The sequence below is a fragment of the Phacochoerus africanus genome, chromosome 9 (genome assembly GCF_016906955.1).
Source record: "Phacochoerus africanus isolate WHEZ1 chromosome 9, ROS_Pafr_v1, whole genome shotgun sequence".
Classification (NCBI taxonomy): domain Eukaryota; kingdom Metazoa; phylum Chordata; class Mammalia; order Artiodactyla; family Suidae; genus Phacochoerus; species Phacochoerus africanus.
The window spans coordinates 21,563,474-21,585,382 of NC_062552.1; the positions used below are offsets into that span (position 1 = coordinate 21,563,474).

The 21,909-nt window shown below is 43.9% G+C and overlaps 7 protein-coding genes and 1 non-coding gene across 8 annotated transcripts; 3 read left to right on the top strand and 5 right to left on the bottom strand.

Moving 5' to 3' along the window:
- Positions 1 to 823: 823 nt before the first annotated feature.
- Positions 824 to 895, bottom strand: TRNAQ-UUG (transfer RNA glutamine (anticodon UUG)). The gene has a single exon. It is a non-coding gene; the product is annotated as a tRNA-Gln (tRNA).
- Positions 896 to 5,037: 4,142 nt separating this feature from the next.
- LOC125136216 (histone H2B type 1-H) lies at positions 5,038 to 5,488 on the bottom strand. The gene has a single exon (XM_047796913.1). The coding sequence runs from the start codon at positions 5,467 to 5,469 to the stop codon at positions 5,089 to 5,091; it is 381 nt and encodes a 126-aa protein (XP_047652869.1). The 5' UTR covers positions 5,470 to 5,488; the 3' UTR covers positions 5,038 to 5,088.
- Positions 5,489 to 5,763: 275 nt separating this feature from the next.
- On the top strand, positions 5,764 to 6,541 carry LOC125136211 (histone H2A type 1-H). The gene has a single exon (XM_047796908.1). It carries the CDS (start codon positions 5,782 to 5,784, stop codon positions 6,166 to 6,168), a length of 387 nt encoding a protein of 128 aa, XP_047652864.1. The 5' UTR covers positions 5,764 to 5,781; the 3' UTR covers positions 6,169 to 6,541.
- Positions 6,542 to 8,204: 1,663 nt separating this feature from the next.
- On the bottom strand, positions 8,205 to 8,674 carry LOC125136202 (histone H3.1-like). The gene has a single exon (XM_047796899.1). It carries the CDS (start codon positions 8,669 to 8,671, stop codon positions 8,261 to 8,263), a length of 411 nt encoding a protein of 136 aa, XP_047652855.1. The 5' UTR covers positions 8,672 to 8,674; the 3' UTR covers positions 8,205 to 8,260.
- A 3,145-nt stretch (positions 8,675 to 11,819) lies between these two features.
- Positions 11,820 to 12,194, bottom strand: LOC125136224 (histone H4). The gene has a single exon (XM_047796921.1). The coding sequence runs from the start codon at positions 12,178 to 12,180 to the stop codon at positions 11,869 to 11,871; it is 312 nt and encodes a 103-aa protein (XP_047652877.1). The 5' UTR covers positions 12,181 to 12,194; the 3' UTR covers positions 11,820 to 11,868.
- Positions 12,195 to 15,811: 3,617 nt separating this feature from the next.
- LOC125136207 (histone H2A type 1-like) lies at positions 15,812 to 16,297 on the bottom strand. The gene has a single exon (XM_047796905.1). The coding sequence runs from the start codon at positions 16,265 to 16,267 to the stop codon at positions 15,875 to 15,877; it is 393 nt and encodes a 130-aa protein (XP_047652861.1). The 5' UTR covers positions 16,268 to 16,297; the 3' UTR covers positions 15,812 to 15,874.
- A 267-nt stretch (positions 16,298 to 16,564) lies between these two features.
- On the top strand, positions 16,565 to 17,018 carry LOC125136219 (histone H2B type 1-C/E/F/G/I). Its single transcript, XM_047796915.1, has one exon. The coding sequence runs from the start codon at positions 16,577 to 16,579 to the stop codon at positions 16,955 to 16,957; it is 381 nt and encodes a 126-aa protein (XP_047652871.1). The 5' UTR covers positions 16,565 to 16,576; the 3' UTR covers positions 16,958 to 17,018.
- Positions 17,019 to 18,726: 1,708 nt separating this feature from the next.
- Positions 18,727 to 19,104, top strand: LOC125136225 (histone H4). Its single transcript, XM_047796922.1, has one exon. The coding sequence runs from the start codon at positions 18,743 to 18,745 to the stop codon at positions 19,052 to 19,054; it is 312 nt and encodes a 103-aa protein (XP_047652878.1). The 5' UTR covers positions 18,727 to 18,742; the 3' UTR covers positions 19,055 to 19,104.
- Positions 19,105 to 21,909: the final 2,805 nt, after the last annotated feature.

The window sequence follows — 21,909 nt, forward strand, 5'->3', positions numbered from 1 at the left end:
TCTGGGTAGGGGACGAATAGGTACAGTGTTCAGAGGCTAAGGTCTCCTTCATGTACTCTCAGGGAAAAAGAGCAACTTCAGTCTAAATCCTCTCTTTCTGTGCAGTCCTCAGAAATCTTCAAGTGAATCACACTTTTGTGAAAAGTGTGGAAAGCTGCCTCAAGCAAAGTGGAAAGGACTTGTCCTGTACTAAAATTCTGACATGGGACAACAAGGGCTGCTCACTTCTGGATTGCTACCTGCAGGTTGAAGGACAGTAGGACACGGATCAACTTAATTGAAGTGCAGAGGTATTGCTACAATACGTCTAAGGAAGAATCTAAGGGATTTGCAGCTATGATGGGATGAGGCGGCCTGAAAGTGGTTAAGGCTAAGCTTGTGTGGGTTCAAATGCCATCCTCTGGGAGCGCTCAGGGAGTAAAGCTTCGCGGGATGGCAGAACCACTTCACGTTTATTGCCTTCTAATCAGATACTTATCCTTCTCAGTTTAGATTCCCTTTTTCAGTTTTAGAGTAACGTGGCCATTTTTTTAAAAAACAAAAAGTCTTTCTATATGTGTATACAAGTTCCTTCCTAGCCGAAGACAGACAGTGGAAAGACAGCTTCTCCGCACCTGTATCTGAGCACATGTTACAGGATGGGAGGCCTCGAGGGGCTGGTTTCTGCATAGAGCTTCGCTCCAGCAGCAGGTGGGCTCCGACTTCCCAAGACTGATAGTGGTACTATTGCTTACCGTAACTGACGTTGTAGTGGGTTAAATTATAGCGGAAAATGCTGGCTTTTAAGGGAGGAAGAGTGGAAATAAAACAAGCTCAGCTCTAAAGGTCCCACCGAGATTTGAACTCGGATCGCTGGATTCAAAGTCCAGAGTGCTAACCATTACACCATGGGGCCTGCAAAGAACACTTTTGAAAAGGTATCTCTTGTGATAAATATTCGTCTGTGCAGCATTAGATTCCCAACTACATTTTAAACAACGGTTTTTGCTTTGTTTTTGTGACACCCCCGCCCCTCCCGCTCCGTACCACACACTGGAGGGTTTTTGTTTTTGGTTTTTTGTTTTGTTTTGTTTTGTTTTTTAGATGTGTGAATATTTTGGTTGTCTCGGTGGCTTGGGGGCTCAAACTGGCCTTTACAGGTCAGGATCTGAGATACCGGAAGTCCAGAGATGCTCAGGACAGTCCTATACCAAGAATTATCTTTAGGATCGCACAGCTTTTGTAAAACGACACTCAACCGTTTCATCTGTGTTTTCAGGGACCTTTTCTAAGGGTGAAATCCCAGCTTTCACCTTTGTACCCGCCCACTTAGTCATCTCCTCATACTCAACTAGCAATGTTTTGCAGGATCTTCTTAGAATTTTGATTTTTATTCTGAGATAAGAAGTCACAGCTTCTGGTTGACTGTCCTGGGAAACTCACTTTGGAATCCTGAGAAGGATGAGGCCTGAGAAGTCTGACCACTCTGAGGCCACTACACAGTTAGGAAGCCAAACCGCATAAATGTACTCTGGCTGAGGGTCCCAGCCCACAGCCAGTGTCAATTACCAGATACTGTGAGTGAAGATGCTTCCAGATGATTCCAGCCCTCAGCAGCTGACCCAAGAATTACAAGTCAGTGATCTTCCACCTGAGGCCCCAAGCATCTCAGAGCAGACAGCCAGTCCTGCTGTGGTCTGCTCTAATTCCTAACCACAGAATCCATGAACATAAAATGTTTTGTACCACCAAGACTGTGCTGCTTATTGTTCAGTAACAGTAACCTGAACAACTCTAGAAACAGTAGTTTTCCTGACCTACTCGCTTCCTTTTTCCCACTAGGACTGTCCCTAATATTTCGCCACTCTAAGTAACGCTTTAGTGATGTAGATATATAGCTATGCAGTGTGCAGTTCTTATCCATTGGCTGCAAATGTAACAATGTTATATTTGACATTTCTTGTTAACTGGTTACAAAAAAAAAGGACTACTAGGAGTTCCCTGGTGGCCTAGTGGTAAAAGGATCCAGCATTGTCACTGCTGTGGCACAAGTTCAATGCCTGGCCCAGGAAATTCCCCATGCCGGGAGCATAGTTGGGCAGGGGCCACTAGTTACAAAACAGACCAATGGTGCTTTTTCTCCTTCATGCTCAGGGGAACAAAGACAATCCTGTTTGTGAGATTAATTTAGCAAATAATGTGAAAGGCTGCTTAATTTGAATAGCCATAAATTAAACTGGAATCTAGAATTGTGGCTATTTCAGGATCTTATTTGAAAAACTCTTCATCATTTGTACCGAGTTGTTTCATACTGAGGTCTTATCATCATATTGAGAAGCCTGTTGTTCATAGTGCCGAGTGAAGCCCTTGGGGTAACATTCAGACTGCTTGGGCTGCTCCCTTCTGCCCACTCCTGTAGACTTTAGTTCCACCAACCATTCTAATGCCTTGAGTGTGTTACCCACTTTTTTCACTTCATCTGCCCAGAAGGCTGTTCTGTTATTGCCCCCTGCCCACAGCTGCCTTTTTATGTCTTCTTGGCTTCTGTTCACTGGTGGCCAATAGAAACTCAGAGGCAGTTTTGAGTGAAGTATAAAAGAGTAGTTTTATTGCTTTGCTAGGTAAAGGAGGCTCAGCAGACTAATGCCCTAAAGAGATGCCTTCCTTTGGGAGAGTCTAGGAAGGGGTCTTATCATTTAGGAGTGGATAATAGGGCCACAAATAAAGACCAGGGTAGATATGATAGGGATGGAGTAGGATGGTTATGCAGGTAGTTGTGGAAGTCCCAGTAGGGGACCATAGATAGAGAGGGAAGCCTAGGGCACTTTGGGAAACCACTGTAGGTTAATAATCACTCGAAAGCCATCAGAACAAAGCAGGCTTGCTTAACTATAAAACCATAAATAAAAGCATGAGATACTTCAGGTCATTAAGTGAAAGTAAAATGGGGCCTGCAAGATAATGATACTTAGGACAGAAGACAGGAATTAAGAAAGATGACAATCCAAAGTAGGAGACCCTTATTATATGGAAACCTGAGATGATGCAACATATTTTAGCATATGTTACCACCCTTCGGCTGATTTGAATAATCACCAAGACCGTCCTAGGCCCTAGTTTGACCTCATAAAGTCAAATACTCTCTTACTAGATCCGGAAGGGGGGGGGGGCTAATGGTGTAAAACTGATATCCACTCAAGAAAGAGGTGGTCTCTTCCCACTCCCCGCTTTCCTTGGATTATAAAGATGTAGGCCACCTAATCCTTGGGGCAGAGCCTCCTCATCTGCCCGCCTTGCATCCCTTACAAGTGTCCTATCTTAATAAATCTATTTCTTGCCTATCACTTTGTCTTTAGCTGAATTCATAAAGAACCTGAACCTCAGTAAGTCCAGAGTCCAGGTGAGTGATTCTAATTAAAAAACAAACAAACAAACAAACAAATCCATGGGTTCAAGTCCCAATCTGGGTTCTGGTTAGGTTCAAGTCATAAGTGTTAGTTTCAGATGCAAGATTGCATTCTCCTTCAAAGCTGGTGTCAGGCGGTCCTGGGGTGAGTTCTGGTGGTCCTGGAGGTTATCTCACCATGACCCTCTTTCTGGAATGAGGAATGCTTCAACAAGTAAACATCTTCCATTTGTTGGGGGTTTTAGTTCTGCAGAACTCAAAGATACATGTGTATCCCTCGAGGAGGAACCAGGACCCTGCCCCAAGGCTGCACTGTTTCTTGAATGCTCCTCCCTGTTGTCTGCATCTTTTCCCTTTCCTGATTAGCAACTATTTGGGACCCAGGGAAGGTCCTGAAAGAAGCCTATTCCTCCAAACAAGAAATGGGAGACACAGAAAGGCTTTTCTGGCCAGGAGCCCCACAGGGTCCTGCTCAGTTTCATGTGCTCCCAGGACTTGCCATTCACATCTCTACTCTGCTTGTTATCTCACATGTGTTTTACTTATTGACAATGTGAACGTATGATTCCAAATATAAAGTGCATAAAAGGGTTACAATTAGAAAGATCTCTCTCTCCAACCCTCTCCTTGTGTTACCAAGTGCAAGCTTGTTCTGCCTGCTGCAGGACAGGTCAACAAATTGGGAGATGAGGTGTCGGGGCAAGGAATAACTTTATTCGGAAAGTCGGGAGTCTCAGCTATCAGACTAATGTCCTAGAGAACCATCTGACTGGAGTCTGGATGCTAGTTTCTTTTGGGGGGTTTCGGGGAAGGAGGCCAGGCCAAGAATGGAACACCACAGCAGTAATCAGATCCAGAGCAGTGACAATGCTTGATCCTTAGCCAGCTGAGCCACCACGGAATTCTATGTATTTTCAACATAGCAAGGCCGAGGCAAGGCAAGGAAGGACTAGGGTAATGGTGGTTCTAAGCGTCACGGTAAGGTGCTGTGTGACATCCAGAGCATCACCAAGCCCATTAGGTTCCTTGCCCACAGCGATGGAGTCAAGAGCACCTGGTTCCCTCTACAGATATCCACCAGGTGCTGAGTTTTTTTTTTTTTTTTTTTTTGACACCGTGATCCTGACAGCGTTAACCTACTTGAATACGCCAAGCCGAAGACTGCCTGGCTATGGACTTTGTTCCCTGAAGCACCAGGGCCAAACCCTCTATGCCCTTGGTGGCGATTCCCCTGTATCTTATATTTCTGTCAACTTGTAAAGGCTCTTTTCACGAATACTTATTTGTCTCTTAAGGAGTTAGAAAGCTCTTCAGATCACATCTTGTAGCTGGACCACTTGTTTAGTTCCTGCATTTTCACAGGGCATTGTGGCCTGCTGCAAAATGATGAGGGGAAGGACTGCAGTGTACAAGTTTGTAGTACCTGTACACGTAGACAGCAGAAGTCGAAAATTATAGGCTTCCAGGTGCACTTACAGAAGGTACTAAAAATCATTTGAATCTAGGGGAGTCGAGCTCCTTCCCTGAACACCTGTCCGATAAACCGCAAGTTTGGGGCAAGTGTTATTTTCAATTACCACCCAGAGCCCTACGCACTTCACCCCACCCCTCCAAGAGATAGACAAAGCACCACAGCTCTTTTTTAAAAAAGGTTAGGTGGCTCTGAAAAGAGCCTTTGGGTTTGATACTGCCTACAAACACATTTACTTGGAGCTGGTGTACTTGGTGACAGCCTTGGTGCCCTCGGACACGGCGTGCTTGGCCAGCTCCCCGGGCAGCAGCAGCCGCACGGCCGTCTGGATCTCCCGGGACGTGATGGTCGAGCGCTTGTTGTAATGCGCCAGCCGCGAGGCCTCGCCGGCAATGCGCTCAAAGATGTCGTTGACAAACGAGTTCATGATGCCCATGGCTTTGGACGAGATGCCGGTGTCCGGGTGGACCTGCTTCAGCACCTTGTACACGTACACCGAGTAGCTCTCCTTGCGGCTGCGCTTGCGCTTCTTGCCGTCCTTCTTCTGCGCCTTGGTCACGGCTTTCTTGGAGCCCTTCTTCGGGGCCGGAGCGGACTTAGCTGGATCAGGCATGATGAGGTCTGGCGTTCGATGTAAAATGAAGGGCCGAAGGCCAGAGAGGCGCCTCTTTAAGGGCTAGGGTTTATGCAAATGAGGTGGAAACAAACTTTCTGGCGATTGGCTGTTACTCTCCACTGCCCTCACAGATCTGTTTTACCCAATCAAGGAACGCATCCTATCTAGTCGTGTTTCCATTGGTCGAAACGAAAGTGAAACGTTAGCCAATCGTACAGCTTCCTTTTCGCGCCCTGCAGTGGCTATAAACTGTGGTTTCGGGACCTCAGCCTCAGTCATCTTTGACAACTGCTGTTCAGTCTCCCAGTTATGTCTGGGCGAGGAAAGCAAGGGGGTAAAGCTCGCGCCAAGGCCAAAACCCGCTCTTCACGGGCTGGCCTTCAGTTCCCGGTGGGCCGAGTGCACCGCCTGCTTCGTAAAGGCAACTATGCCGAACGGGTCGGCGCAGGTGCTCCGGTGTACCTGGCGGCAGTGCTGGAGTACTTGACCGCAGAAATCCTAGAGCTGGCGGGCAACGCAGCTCGTGACAACAAGAAGACACGCATCATCCCGCGCCACCTACAGCTGGCCATCCGCAACGACGAGGAACTCAACAAGCTGCTGGGCAAAGTTACCATCGCTCAGGGCGGTGTCCTGCCCAACATCCAGGCCGTGCTGTTGCCCAAGAAGACCGAGAGCCACCACAAAGCCAAATAAGTACCCGGCATAAAAACAACAAAACAAAAGGCTCTTTTCAGAGCCACTTATATCATCATAAAAAGGTGACACTTGCATTTCCAATTAGCTTACCTCTTGTATTTAGCAGCCCTTGTCAACAAAATGACATTTGTGTTAGACTAGCTCAAAAGCAAGATACTAGACTGACTCATGATTTAATATTGAGGTGTCAAGAGTATTCTAAACTTGGTTGAAACAACGACGGTACTGCATGCTGTTAAGATCATTCTAAGAATAATGATGACAGTTTTGTTATTTCAAGAAATGCAGGCACAAAGTAGTGCATTTGTTTTCAATAAATTCTTATGACACATGTGTCATTCGTTAAAGATACAATGTTAATAAAATACCACTTATCCCAAAGAAAATCTAATAGGGAGAAACAAACCAAAACAAGGTGCAATGTAGCAAGAGATATAAGCACAGGAATATAAAGGGAGCATAGAGGGGTAAATTCTGAGAGGTAACATCTCGTTTGAGGATTAAAGGAAATAGGGAAGTAGAGGAAAGTGTAGAGACTGCAGCAGAGAATAGGCATCACCAAACTCATGGCTTGTAAGTGCAGGCAAATAACAAAGTTCAATATTGGCAAATAAGGCAGAGAGAGCTGTAGGACACTTCATTGCTAATGCTAGTGTGTGTGTGTGTGTGTGTGTGTGTGTGTGTGTGTATGCTAATGACTTCCAAATCTTGATGTCCCCATCTCAGATTTATCTCAAATTCAGACATGCATATTCATTTACTTTCTAAAATTCTTGTAGTTCTCTGGGAAATTAAAAATATATGTCCCAGAGTTCCCTTTATAGCTCAGAGGATTAAGGACCGAGGTCTCTGAGGATGTGGATTCCATCCCTGGCCTCACTCAGTGGGCTAAGGATCCTGGCAACTTACATTCGCCACAGGTGTGACCATAAAAAGGAAAATAAATAAATAAATAAATAAATAAATAAATAAATAATATTCCAGACTATCATCACCACTGCTTTCCCAGTGATTCTTTTCTTGGCATCACCATCTATCCATGAGCATGAGCCAAAATGGCCTGGTGTCTGAATATTCATTTTTGTGAGCCATTACTATAGCCAAACTCTAAGTTCCTTGTATGAGATAATGGAAGCATGTTGAAATTCCAGAAAAGAGTTTAGGTAGAAGGATAAACATCAAAGTTCAGCACATGCAGGGTTTAGAGACATGAAATTTGTGTCCCCATAATTAGAAATGTCTACATAACTAGGACTATTCATTTCCTCAAATAAATCTTCATATAATGAGAATTAAAAATTACTTCAGACAAGTATTTTGACTCCATACATCCTGGAGAGGGTGCCTTATGCAGCCAGCAGAAAGGGCCATCTCTGTCATGGGTCCTTCCTGACTTTACAGCTCTTAGTTCCCCCAACCCAGAAGGCACTGATTGCACAGTCAAGAATACCAATCTGATTAGAAATTGGCCTTAGATGGGCCTAGAGGGAGAGGGGGTACTGTGTCTGACCTGTGTCTTCCTTTATATAGTAAGGCTGATTTCTGGGAGAAACAGTACTTTATTTTGCTGAACGTGTTGATCCAAATTATTTTAACTAGGCAAAAGTCTTAGCATCACCCTAAATTCCATGTGAAAATCATGTCCTACATTTCATGAGCCCACTCAGAGAAGTAACGAGCATGGTGGTTTAATGGTTACAGTAATCTTAACTAAAAAAGGCGTTAGGAATATTAGGAGCATAAGGAAAGTCTTCCCACTTGTGTCTAATTTGAGATACAGAGAACACAAACATGCCGGTTTGTCATGTAGTGCCATTTTGTTTTCTGTATTAAGGAGTACAGACAATGTACTTAATAAATTGGGGCAATACCCTGTAAAAACAACTCAGTTAAGAAAGGCACTTGTAAGGAATTTACTGCCAGACCCAACCCCTGCTGGATAACTGTAAAGTGATTTGGTATTTAAAACACAAGTCAGCCACAGGTAAAACTTGTAGCAGTAAAAATCATCAGGGAAACAGTCCTTTTCCAGTGTGCATGTGGCCGGCTGTGAAAAGAGTCTTTAGAGGTGGGTGGGAGGCCTTCAGGCTCAGGGCCTCTCCCCGCGGATGCGGAGAGCCAGCTGGATGTCCTTGGGCATGATGGTGACGCGCTTGGCGTGGATGGCGCACAGGTTGGTGTCCTCGAAGAGCCCCACCAGGTAGGCCTCGCACGCCTCCTGCAGCGCCATCACGGCCGAGCTCTGAAAGCGCAGGTCCGTCTTGAAGTCCTGCGCGATCTCGCGCACCAGCCGCTGGAACGGCAGCTTGCGGATCAGCAGCTCCGTGGACTTCTGGTAGCGCCGGATCTCGCGCAGGGCCACCGTGCCGGGCCGGTAGCGGTGCGGCTTCTTCACGCCGCCGGTGGCGGGCGCGCTCTTGCGGGCCGCCTTGGTGGCCAGCTGCTTGCGCGGCGCCTTGCCGCCGGTGGACTTGCGAGCGGTCTGCTTGGTACGAGCCATGCCCGGAAGGTTCAGCAGGCTTAGGAGCGAAAAACCTAGCCATGCATTTATAGTGAGTATCAGAAGGTGATTGGACAAAAGGAGACCAGAAGTACCCAACCGGTAACGGGACTGAATAGCACTCGAAATTTTTATTTGTTGTTTCCCATATCCTCTAATTGTCTCAATCATCTATGACCTCGATAATTTTATTTCATTTTCCTATGAAGCTGTTTGCTCTGTAACGGCGATTTCCAGTAGAAATAAATACAAGCTACACCATAGGAAATATAAATTTTTTTAGCAAAGACATTAGAACAGAATAAAAACGGAATTTACTTTTAACAGTATTTTGTTTAGACAAAGCGGTTCTAATCACCCCTCAACTTCTTTCCTTCCAATACTTCAATTTTAAGAACTTAAAAAAAATTTCATCAAGAACAACCTTATTTGCATGTGAGGATTTCAAGGGCTAATAATTTTATAGGGAAACGCATCTTCACACGAAATTTTTTCATTGTCAGTTAATATACAACTCCATTGCTGCATAATTTAATTTTCTACTTTAGGAATGTAATTCCTTTGTTTTTAAAGAATTTAATTCCCCACCAGTAAGCTATGTTTATGTGTATAAGCTACATCACCCCATGAATTTGCATCTACATCCAATAGTTTCTTAGCAACTGACAATCGTAGGATAGGCTCCTTGACTGTCATCAGATACATCTAACCCTCCCAACTCCCTAGAGGGCCTAGAAGTTACCAAGGCAAGTTTTAATTTAATTTATTATTATTTTTAAGTATGGAAAAGAGATCTAATTCCATCAGTACATCAACAAGATTTTTTCAAATTTTTAAATTTTTTATTTTTTTGCTTTTCAGGGCCGCCCCCGCAGCATATGGAAATTCCCAGGCTAGGGATAGATTCCGAGCTACAGCAGCCGGCCTACACCACAGCCACAGCAATACTGGGATCCGAGCCACGTCTGCGACTTACACCACAGCTCCCGCTGGATACTTAACCCACTGAGCAAGGCCAGGGATAGATCCTGCGTCAGATTCGCTTCGGCTTCGCCACTAGGGCAACTCCAACAAGATCTTTAACACAATAAAAAGACGAAGAAAGTCGCATCTTAAAAGCAGAATTTAGTGTTATCCTGAAACAAATGATCATCGTCTTACATAGACATCGATTTGTGTGGATGGGTGAACGAGAGCTTGGGGAATACTTGATAACACAGTAATATACCAATGAATATAGTTACCAGTCACCTCAGTTAACTTTTCCAATAAAAGGCACAAATATTGAAAATTTCCTTTATCAGCATATAAAACATAATGTACACTGATGTGAAATTAGGTCATCTTTCTCAGACATCTAAAGGTTCCAAAATTGGCTTTTGGCCTAGGATACAGGATTGGTTTCATCCCAGAATACTCAGGAGGTCTCTTAATTACCAGGACCCAGAAAACAGAAATGTTTTATTTATTTAGGGCCACACATTCAGTATATGGAAATTCCCAGGCTAGGGGTTAAATTGGAGCTGCAGCTGCTGGCCTATACCACAGCCAAACAGGATCCAAGCTGCATCTGCAACTTGCACCACAGCTCAGGGCAACACTGGATACTTAACCCACTGATGGAGGCCAAGGATTAAATCCACATCCTCTTGGATACTAGTTGGGTTCACTACTACTGCTGAGCCACAAAGGGAACTCCCCAAAATATTTTAAATCTGCCACAAAGGGCAAATCTGCCACACGAACTTTGTACTTAACAGGGGCTCATGATGATAGGTAAAGTAGGCAAGGGTAGAAATTTTGAAGAGTGATTCAGTTTACATAACCCCTTTAGTGAGCTAATATTTGGTGGAGCAAAATCAGTTCACTTTCACACAATTTAGCACAGCATGGATGCCTTTTCCTAACAATGTTTATGGTTGGTTAATTTTTTTTTTTTTTTTAGCATGAACCAGGGTGTAAGAAACTTTAAAACTTAGTGCTCAGTTCTCAGAAATCTTTACGTGGTTCTGAAAAGATAATTTAGTTTAAACTTATGCAAGTGGCTGTAATCGGCCCCACTACTTGCCCTTGACTATAATATTAGGTATAAAATGGCATGTAAATTATGCACAGAATACTTAGGGATTTTTTTTTTTTTAAGAACCCAGAGACTTTTGTCAAAATTATTCAAGAAATCAATGGGCAGTCACAAACAGAAAATAGACCTCAGAAATGTTGGGGAAATATAATTAAAAGCAAAATCTCCCAATTCTGAAAACCTCTCCACAAAGGGAGTAGAAACATAAGTTTTATCATTGACTAAGCCTAAGTTAGAATGTGATGTGCATCACAGGCAACCTGCTAAAGGGAAATAATATTATTTTCCTAAACTTTTTCAAAGAGATGGGGCCAGGGTCCTCAAAGAACACTCCTGAGTTGGGAGACTGGCTAGATGCATATAAAGCATTTGACCATACAAAGTTTAGCTATTGATGAGGAAAGTGTGTTTTGAAAGTTTTTAACTTCAGCTATAAAATACGTGTGTGTGTGTGTGTGTGTGTGTATCTCCCTTGTTTTCTATTGGTGCATGTGATCAACGGCTCTTTAGTGTTTCTCTGCATCAGCCAGTTTCACCTTTGGATTTTTTTCTATAGCTGAGATCTGAGGGAATACTAAGACTTCCTCTAAGTCTAGACTTTCTAGTTTGTCTAATGACTTTTCAGTCCGGCAAAGATATTTTGAGTTCTCCTTTACCCACTATTTTCTGGTCATAAAAACCTCTTCTGTAATGAGGCCGTTTTCCTTTTAATTGAGTTGAATGTGGGATATTACTACTTAGCCTTTTAAGTTTTTGATCAGGTTTTTAAAAGCCTGTTTCACAGCCATGAGTTTGCTTCTTGAGCAGAGTGAACATGGGGAAGTCAAATGTCCTTAAGTTTAAGATGTAAATTCAGTCTCATGGTTGCCCAATGTTACACTAGAGAGGCTCCAGGTGTACTTCCCTCCTTGCATTTGGGTGACCAGGTCATGTCTGCAAGCCCACGATGTCAACTCACAGGCAAAGAGACAAACTATCTCTCTAACAGGTAATGTTAGACGAGCATAAACCTCAAAGGCAGAGTATCAATAAGTCAAACCAGCATTGCAGCTCCTCAGATGAAAAGGTGGGGGGCCCTGAAAAGGGCCTTTGTGCAGAGAAAGGAGGCCGCGAGCACTCAGCCGCCGAAGCCGTAGAGGGTGCGGCCCTGGCGCTTGAGCGCGTAGACCACGTCCATGGCGGTGACGGTCTTGCGCTTGGCGTGCTCGGTGTAGGTGACGGCGTCCCGGATCACGTTCTCCAGGAACACCTTCAGCACCCCGCGGGTCTCCTCGTAGATGAGGCCGGAGATGCGCTTGACGCCGCCGCGCCGGGCCAGGCGCCGGATGGCCGGCTTGGTGATGCCCTGGATGTTGTCCCGCAGCACTTTGCGGTGGCGCTTGGCGCCCCCTTTGCCCAGGCCTTTCCCGCCTTTGCCGCGACCAGACATGACGACTAAGCCAGAACTCAGCAACGCTCGCTTCTGCCGGGATGCCGGCCTTTATACGGCCGTTGGCGGACCGAACTGAGAACCTGGAGAAAGAAGGCGGGAAGTCCGGCCGTAAGGGGGAGGGGAAATCTGACCAAAAAAAAAAAAGAAAAGCCTACCTGGTTCCTTTGCACTGTTTCACGCAACAGTGAACTATTTTGTTAGCGTGTTTTAAATTTTTAACAACTGTTTTTGAATGCGAAAGCAAAATGTTAACGTGGGAAGTGTAAAAAAGGAGAGCAATAAAATAACGCGTTATCCCACCACAGAGAGAGCTTAGTATTTTGGTGAATAGATAAAAGCACACATCCTTTCAAAGAAAATTTAGACAATGCATTAAGTGGCATTTCGGAATGTCTTTGCAATGATTACATTTTAATTCCCCCCCCCCCCTTTTTTTTTGCTTTTAGGACCACACAAGTCATGTGGTAGGTTCCCAGGCTAGGGACCAGATCAGAGCTGCCGCTGTTGGCCAGAGCCTGAGCCACAGCCACAGCCACAGTAATACCAGATCCGAGCCAGGCCAATGCCAGATCCTTAACCCACTGAGCTATGTCAGGGATTGAACCCGAATCCCCATGGATACTAGTCGGGTTATAACGCGCTGAACGGCAATTGGAACGTCCTCAATTTCCCTTATATAAAGAGAAAAATATTTTTAACGTTTGCTTGTTATTCTTATGAATTCTTGATACAGTTTTAACTAACTCCCTAGCAGCCAGTTTTTTTTGTTTTGTTTTGTTTTTTGTTTTTTTTAATGAACCAACTTTCCATTTAATACAAATTTACTTCTCTATACTTGGGTATACTATACTATACTATACTATACTATACTGACATTTTAAATGAAGGGTAGCGTAATATACCACCCCCAAATATCTCTATTTAGCATAAGAATCATTTTGAGCTGATTATTTTTGAGAAATAGGAGACACAACAGAATCTCTAAAATCATATTATAATTTATTCCTTTTTAATGGAAGTGTACATTCATATGAGAAATCTCCATTTGTAAGAATATTTCCCTCTATGAGCCCAGGAGAGAAAGATAACTCACAAGAAACTTTCCAACGCAGAAGCTGCAGGACTTATTTTGCAGAGGGAAAAATTAACGGGAAGTCAATTAACTCCAGAAATAAAGTTTAAACAATACTTTTGAGTTCCCACAATGGTGCAGTGAAGTAAGAATCTGGGCTTGCCACAGCTGTGGTGTAGGTTGCAACTGTGGCTTGGATTAGATTTCTGCCCTGGAAACTCCATAATGGCCATTAAAAAGAGAAGAAAAAACTTTCATAAATCTTCTGCCACTAAAATTGAACTTTAGTTCTTAGGAAAACAACTTACAGTATAAACTGCGGAGTTCTAGAAAGTTCTTCAGGATTCAATTTAAATTAGAAACATCTAAATTATCTTGGCAAGATTTTTAGGAAGTTTTTAAATCTCAATTTTTATTTTGTTTTAGCTTGGCTTTTTAGGGCCACACCTGCAGCATAAGTAAGTTCTGAGGTTAGAGGTTGAATTTGAGATACAGCTGCCAGCCCTCGCCACTGCCACCACAACGCAAATACGAGCACCTCTAACAGCATAGCTCACAGCAGTGCTGGGTCCTTGACCTTCTGAACCAGGCCAGGGATCAAACCTGCGTCCACATGGATACTATTCACGCTAGCCAGGTTTGTACCGGGTTCTCCATTTTAAAATCCAAGTTTTACTTGGATAGTAAAGAGGAATAGCAAGTGCTTTATCCAATGAAATTGGAATAGTCAATTATTTAAAAAAACTTAGTCAACATGTGGAGTTAGAAACAATGATATAACACATTTGAACATTTTTAGTTAAAAATTTACATTCATTTGTCAACTATTTGATTATAAGCTCTGATTTGATCAACCAAAACCACATCAGGAGGAGTTCCCTGGTGGTGCAGTGGGTCAAAGATCCAACATTGTCAGTGCAGTTTCCATCCAACGCAAAATACAAAAGTAAACAACCCCCTTCCCCGCCCCCCACCATACACACACCAATAATTAAGGCAGGCATGAATTTAACAATATGGTGGTTCTTGTGGGGAATAGAAGTAATGCAACGAAGCAAGTGTTAGTAATTGCATCATGGACATAAGAGTAACTGCATATTTTATTCTTTTTTTTTCGCTCCCACGGCATATGGAGGTTCCCAGGCTAGGGGTCGAATACGGAGCTGTAGCCACCGGCCTACGCCAGAGCCACAGCAACGCGGGATCCGAGCCGCGTCTGCAACCTACACCCCAGCTCACGGCAACGCCGGATCGTTAACCCACTGAGCAAGGGCAGGGACCGAACCCTCAACCTCATGGTTCCTACTTGGATTCGTTAACCACTGCGCCATGAGGGGAACTCCCATATTTTATTCTTATAAATTGAAAGAACTTGGAGTTCCCATCGTGGCATAGAGGAACGAATCCGACCAGGAACCATGAGGTTGCAGGTTCGATCCCTGGCCTCGCTCAGTGGGTTAACGATCCGGCATTGCCATGAGCTCTAAGTCACAGATGTGGCTCAGTTCTGCCATTGCTGTGGCTGTGGCTGTGGCCGGCAGCCATAGCTCCTATTAGACCCCTGGCCTGGGAACCTCCATGTGCCGCGTGTGCGGCCCTAAAAAGACAAAAAAAAAAAAAAAAGAACTTAAAGAACTTGTAGGCCTTTCTTGGGAGCTGTACAATTTACATTACAGCTCTAGTTATGATATAGTTAACATTTGCAAACTCAAAATGCATATGGTTTTTAAAGAGGAAAAATTGAATAATTAGATTTGGACCTTCCCATATAAAATAAACAAGTTAGAAAAGGGAAGAAAGGTAATATCTCCTTCTGTGGTTGCCGTGGTCACTTTTATTCCAAGGAGTATTATTTACATGTGACTGTAGTTGAGTCTTAAATATAGGAAATTTAAATATTTCTGAAAACTCAAAACAGTCCAACAGACTAAGATTGCCGTAAAAGCTTATTTTCATTAAAATTTTTCAGAAGGAAAAGTACGCATTGACTGATGAAAAATGGAAGGCCCTCTCCAGCTAGGATAACTTGGTGATTGGAGAGGAGAGTGATGGAGAAGGGGGTTAAAAAAATAAAACAAAATCAGTGACAGCACTAGGGCTAAGAACTTGATACCATAATTTACAGTATCCACATTTCCTATTTGTTAAGGCGCACCGTCTTTCTAATGTAGTTTCCGTAGTGTCTTTACTTCACCATTCACACAAAAGTTCACTATGAAACATATACTCTTGTTATTTGAAACAAAAAATTTAACCGGTTTGGATTACTACCGCATTCCCATTTAGGAGGGTGAAGGTTAAGATTCAATGGAGTTAGGGGATAAAGGATGGTAGATCAAAGTTACAGGGTGCTGAATTTTTGTCTCAGAACATTTGCCTCTCTGTAGGGGAACCACAGGGATGCAGCAATATTTGCCCTACTCGCAGTTCAAATTAAGAAAGTGCTGTTTTACATTTAGGAAAGCAGGTCATGTACTGGTGAAAAAAAAACCTCGTCTAAGTTTTACTACTAGAGAAAATGCGACTGTAAAAGTACAGCTCTTTTTGTTGATAAGGTAGGTGGCTCTGAAAAGAGCCTTTTGGTTTGGGAAGGTCTGAGTTGCAAAAGACACCAGATCTCTATTTGCCCTTGGGCTTGTGGTGACTCTCAGTCTTCTTTGGCAGCAGCACAGCCTGAATGTTGGGCAGGACGCCGCCCTGAGCGATGGTGACTTTGCCCAGTAGCTTGTTGAGCTCTTCATCATTACGGATGGCAAGCTGCAAGTGGCGCGGAATGATGCGCGTCTTCTTGTTATCGCGGGCCGCGTTCCCAGCCAGCTCCAGGATCTCGGCGGTCAGGTACTCCAGCACCGCCGCCAGGTACACGGGCGCGCCGGCGCCAACCCGCTCAGCATAATTGCCTTTGCGGAGCAGGCGGTGCACTCGGCCCACCGGGAACTGAAGCCCGGCCCGCGAGGAGCGGGTCTTGGCCTTTGCGCGGGCTTTGCCGCCCTGCTTGCCTCGTCCAGACATTGCTTAGAAATGGACCCACCACCAAGGATGACTGAGGGAAACGTACAGAAAGTACCGTTTATAGCCCCTGCTGGGCGCGAAAAGGAAACTGTACGATTGGCTAACGTTTGACTTTCGTTTTGACCAATAGATACACGACTAGGTAGGTTGCGTGTCTTGATTGGGCTAAACCTATCAGTGACGTCACGGTCAAGTAACCACCATTAGACAGAAAGCTGGTTTACACCTCATTTGCATAAACCATAGTATTTAAAGAGGAGCCTCTCTGACCTACTCTTGTTCATTTTCTTTTGAACGTTTATTCTCAGCATGCCTGAACCAGCTAAGTCCGCTCCTGCCCCCAAAAAGGGCTCTAAGAAAGCGGTGACCAAGGCGCAGAAGAAGGACGGCAAGAAGCGCAAGCGCAGCCGCAAGGAGAGCTACTCGGTGTACGTGTACAAGGTGCTGAAGCAGGTCCACCCCGACACCGGCATCTCGTCCAAAGCCATGGGGATTATGAACTCGTTTGTCAACGACATCTTTGAGCGCATTGCCGGCGAGGCCTCGCGGCTGGCGCATTACAACAAGCGTTCGACCATCACGTCCCGGGAGATCCAGACGGCCGTGCGGCTGCTGCTGCCCGGGGAGCTGGCCAAGCACGCCGTGTCCGAGGGCACCAAGGCTGTCACCAAGTACACCAGCTCCAAGTGAGTTCCTGTGTCTGTGGATCAGACTTCTTAACACCCAAAGGCTCTTTTCAGAGCCACCTATACCGTTTCCTGGAAAGAGCTCGTGCGCTGTTAGGTCTATTTATTTACAAATGGCTGTCTTTTTGGTTAAAGTATTATAAATGCTTATATGTTTGCAGTTTTTTTTTCTTTTTTTATTACAGATTTCGTAGTAAGACTATTCACCCAAATAATGCCTCTGGGTTGAAGTGGTATTTGAAAAGGTCTCTGCACTGCCAGCAGGCTGGTGCGCATCACAGTAGTTACTGAGGTGTCTTTCATCTGGTCTCATAAGTCCTATCTAATATTTAGCTACTTACTGCCTAAGATTCTGAAGTCACAGGTCTGAGTTGACGGTGTCGCAGAATTAATAGCCTAGTGTGTATCGATCCCCAAGGACAGGCCCACAACCTCGTGCATCTTTAAAATCTCAAAATGTCATTTTTGGAAGTTGAAGTTATTTTAAGGTCATGTGGAAGCACAGTTTTGATTATTCCTTTTTCTGGTTTCTCACCTATTTCCATCTTGAAATTTGCAACACCCTTGTGCACTAACTCCCATCTGAAATTTTAAAAAGATAAGAATTGTGAAAAAGATTAGACAGCTTTCAGTGGCTTATTAGAAATGTTTCAAAAATAAACTTGTCTTTTCTCTTGCTAGGCTGAGTGAAGTTGGAAAATCTCCACCTCTAGCTCGCTTTGAAATGTATCTACTCTATGTAGGCAGGAAAGCCTGTTGCCTCTGAAAAACCCAGAGGTTTTATTTTTTTCTTGAAAGAAGTGACAATGTTTAAAACATTTTAATGGAAACAGTAAAAAGTGTAATGCTTCTTAGTACACTACAGAAATCAATTGCAATAAAGTGGTCCTTTATCATTAGGAGATAAAGCAACCTTGCTGGGTGACCATTTGATCAACTGAAGACAAAATCATCTACCCCAAAACTGATTCTGAATGTAACAGACTTTAAAAACCACAATGTATAGAGCAGAATAGAATTTTAGTTATAGTTCAAGGATTTAAAAGTGACACCTCATCCTAGAGAAGAGAATTTAAAAAAAAAATTGGCTAAGGAATTGCTGGGCAATTGTTTAAAACTGTCCTGTATAATATTCACCGGAAGGAATAACAAGCAGATGTTAATCACTTTAAATACAAGGGATTTTTTAAAATAAAAACCTTAAGGGAAATCTGTTTAATTATAACTAGTGTAAAGAGGTTTTAAAACGCCATATGCAGTATTGCATACATTTTCTTTGAAAAGAAGTATTTTTATCTGTTCAATAAAGTACAAAGTAGCAGTAGTGATCTCTGTGTAGTGGGATAACAGGTTGTTGCCTTTTTTTTTTTAAAGTCTGAGATGATAAACATTTTTTATTACATTTTTTCCCCCACTGTACAGCATGGGGACCCAGTTATACATACATATATACATAATTTTTTCTCCCACTGTTGTGTTCTCGGTTGTTGCTGTATTGCTTGTTCTATTCTGTATTTCCCACATTAATGTTTGCATTCGCATTCAAAAGCAATTGTTAAAAACTTTTAAAAAGGTAACAAAATAGTTGCTACAGTGAGACACAGTGTAAAGGAACCAAAGACTTTTTTTTTTTTTTTTTTTTCCCCCTTTACCAGCTTCCCCTCCCACTTAGGGAGGTATTTCCCGCCTTCTTTCTCCAGGTTCTCAGTTCGGTCCGCCAACGGCCGTATAAAGGCCGGCATCAGGGCCGACTAGGGACCACTAGCTGCTGTTTTTGTGATATTTTGAAATGTCTGGTCGCGGCAAAGGCGGGAAGGGCCTGGGCAAAGGGGGCGCCAAGCGCCACCGCAAGGTGCTGCGGGACAACATCCAGGGCATCACCAAGCCGGCCATCCGGCGCCTGGCCCGGCGCGGCGGCGTCAAGCGCATCTCCGGCCTCATCTACGAGGAGACCCGCGGGGTGCTGAAGGTGTTCCTGGAGAACGTGATCCGGGACGCCGTCACCTACACCGAGCACGCCAAGCGCAAGACCGTCACCGCCATGGACGTGGTCTACGCGCTCAAGCGCCAAGGGCGCACCCTCTACGGCTTCGGCGGCTGAGTGCTCGCGGCCTCCTTTCTCTGCACAAAGGCCCTTTTCAGGGCCCCCCACCTTTTCATCTGAGGAGCTGCAATGCTGGTTTGTCCTTTTGAGTTTTATTTCTTGCTTAGTATTGTTGATAACTCTCAGCTATGAGTTGTATACTTCTTCAAGTTTAGGTGCCAAAACAACTTATCCCTTACTCTGTGTGAGTTGACGTTTTTCTCATTTTTGCTATTAAGCATATACAGTCATGAAAATTGTTATGTTTGGGGCAATATTTGAAAAAGAACAAAAGGAAACCACATCTTAAGTTAACCAGGCAAAATATTACTGATGTGTTAAACTTTTTGTTGGGTAAACTATAATATATTGCCCAGACATCTTGTCATCAGCAGATGGTTACTAGTTTTCTACACATTAATTCTAAAGGCCCTCGCCACAAACAACAGATCTAAAATTGAGTTTTCCAGAAGAAGCATCTAAATACCTGATACTGTAACACTCTACCACAGGACTGATTGATTTAAGATTTATTTATTTAGCTTTTTAGGGCCACACCTGTGCATATGGAAGTTCCCAGGCTAGGGGGTTGAATCGGAGATGCAGCTGCGACCTCACACCACAGCTCATGGCAATGCGGGATACTCAACCCACTGAGCAAGTCCAGGGATCTGGCCTGCATTCTGAATCCTCATGAATACTAGTCTGGTTCCTAACCTGCTGAGCCACAACTCGAACTGATAAGATTTTCCAAGCCATGCTAGAAGCAGGCTGCTTAACCCAAGATCAATAAAGCAAGAATAACGACTTGGGACTGAATGAATTCATTTGATAGGAGCTAAAAGTCCTTTACTAAATCATTCTTAGACTTTCAGTTACTCTGTTTCAAACTGATTCCTCAAAAGTTAGGAAAATATTCAATTAAAAGAACTTTAGGCCTTCCCGTTGTGGCACAGCAGAAACGAATCCGACTAGGAACAATGAGGTTGAGGGTTGGATCCCTGACCTCGCTCAGTGGGTTAAGGATCCGACATTGCCGTCAGCTGTGGTGTAGGTCGCAGAAATGGCTTGGATCCCACGTTGTGGCTGGCGGCTACAGCTCTGATTAGACCCCCATAGCCTGGTGAACCTCCATGTGCCGAGGCCCTTTAAAGACAAAAGACAAAACAAAACCGAAAAAACCACTTTAGGTAAATTGTCAGGAATACTTAATGACTATAGAAAATACATAGATTTGAGTTCCCAGTTGTGGCACAGTAGAAACGAACCCGACTTGCAGATGCGGCTGGGATTCCCCATTTCTGTTGTTGTGTTGGAGGCCGGCAGCTATATCTCCCACTCAACCCCTAGCCTGGGAACTCTCATATGCCACAGAGTGCAGCCCTAAAAAGCAAAATTTTTAAAAAGAAAATATATAGATTTGCCCTGTCTACAAAACAATACAGAAGAGTGATTGGATTTGGATTTTATTTTAAAACTGCTTTATGAAATTTCATAAGAACGTAAGAATGTGGAGTTCCCAGCATGGCTCAGTAGTTAAAGAACCTGACTGGTATCCATGAGGATGCAGGTTCTATCCCTGGCCTTGCTCAGAGGGTTAAGGATTCGGCATTGCTGTGAGCTGTGGCGTAGGTCGCAGACAGGGCTCGAATCCTGCTTGCTGTGGCCCTGGCATAGGCCGGCAGCTACAGCTCTGATTGGACCCCTAGCCTGGGAACCTCCATATGCTGCGAGTGTGGCCCTAAAAAGAGAGAACGACAACAAAAAAAAATGTAGTTATTGACATAGGCTTAGGGCTAATCACTCCTCAAAACAAGTAGGACTTTCTGCATTTTCACAAGTATGTCATTAAAATAGATCAAGTTGAACAAAAGATAAAATTTTAAATACTCTCATAAAATTCCTAAGGGTCTGATCATAGTTGATTAAGTTCTTGATTTTAGCTTCTTAAACATTTTGAAATTTATATTTCTTATACTATTTGCAGAGATTTAAATGTACTGCGGAGAAACAAATGTGATAGATTTAACTCATAAGATGCATTAAGTACTATATAGCTAGTGAGAAAGTTAAAAAAAAACAAAAAAACAAAAAAACCCCAGGAGTTTCCGTCATGGCACAAATCCAACTAGGAACCATGAGGTTGCAGGTTTGAGTCCCTGACCTCGCTCAGTGGGTTAAGGAGCCAGCCATTGCCCTGAGGTGTAGGCCGGCAGCTGTAGCTCTGATTAGACCCCCTAGCCTGGGAACCTCCATATGCTGCAGGTGTGGCCCTAAAAAGCAAAAATAAAAAAAAGGTAACATCCGGTCCAGCGTTGCCGTGAGCTGTGGTGTAGGTCGCAGACGCGGCTCGGATCCCGCGTTGCTGTGGCTCTGGCGTAGGCCGGTGGCTACAGCTCCGATTAGACCCCTAGCCTGGGAACCTCCATATGCCACGGGAGTGGCCCAAGAAATGGCAAAAAGACAAAAAATAAGTAAATAAAAAATAAAAAAAATTAAAATTAAAAAAATGGAACACTTGGAGCCCTTTCTTGTCCTTTCTTGTTTGATTGCACCCTAAACACAATCACCTTTAAGGTAAAGATTAGGCATCCTGAGCACAATTGCCTGTGGGCTAAAGATGAGCACATTACATATTTCAGGAACTTTCCTAGTTTGTTCTAAACTCTGATCAATATGCCCTTTTTCACAAGTACTGTTATTCTAGGCAATAACCCAGATCACCACCAGGATCATAGCAAGATCTCCTGGAGGCCAGCTTCGGTTATAAAGCTTCCCCCAAAGAAAGAAGAATGCATGTTTATCCCAATCCTGATTCTTTTCTGAAACCCTTTTTTTCTCCCTTTAGAATATAAAACTCCCTTCAATTTTTC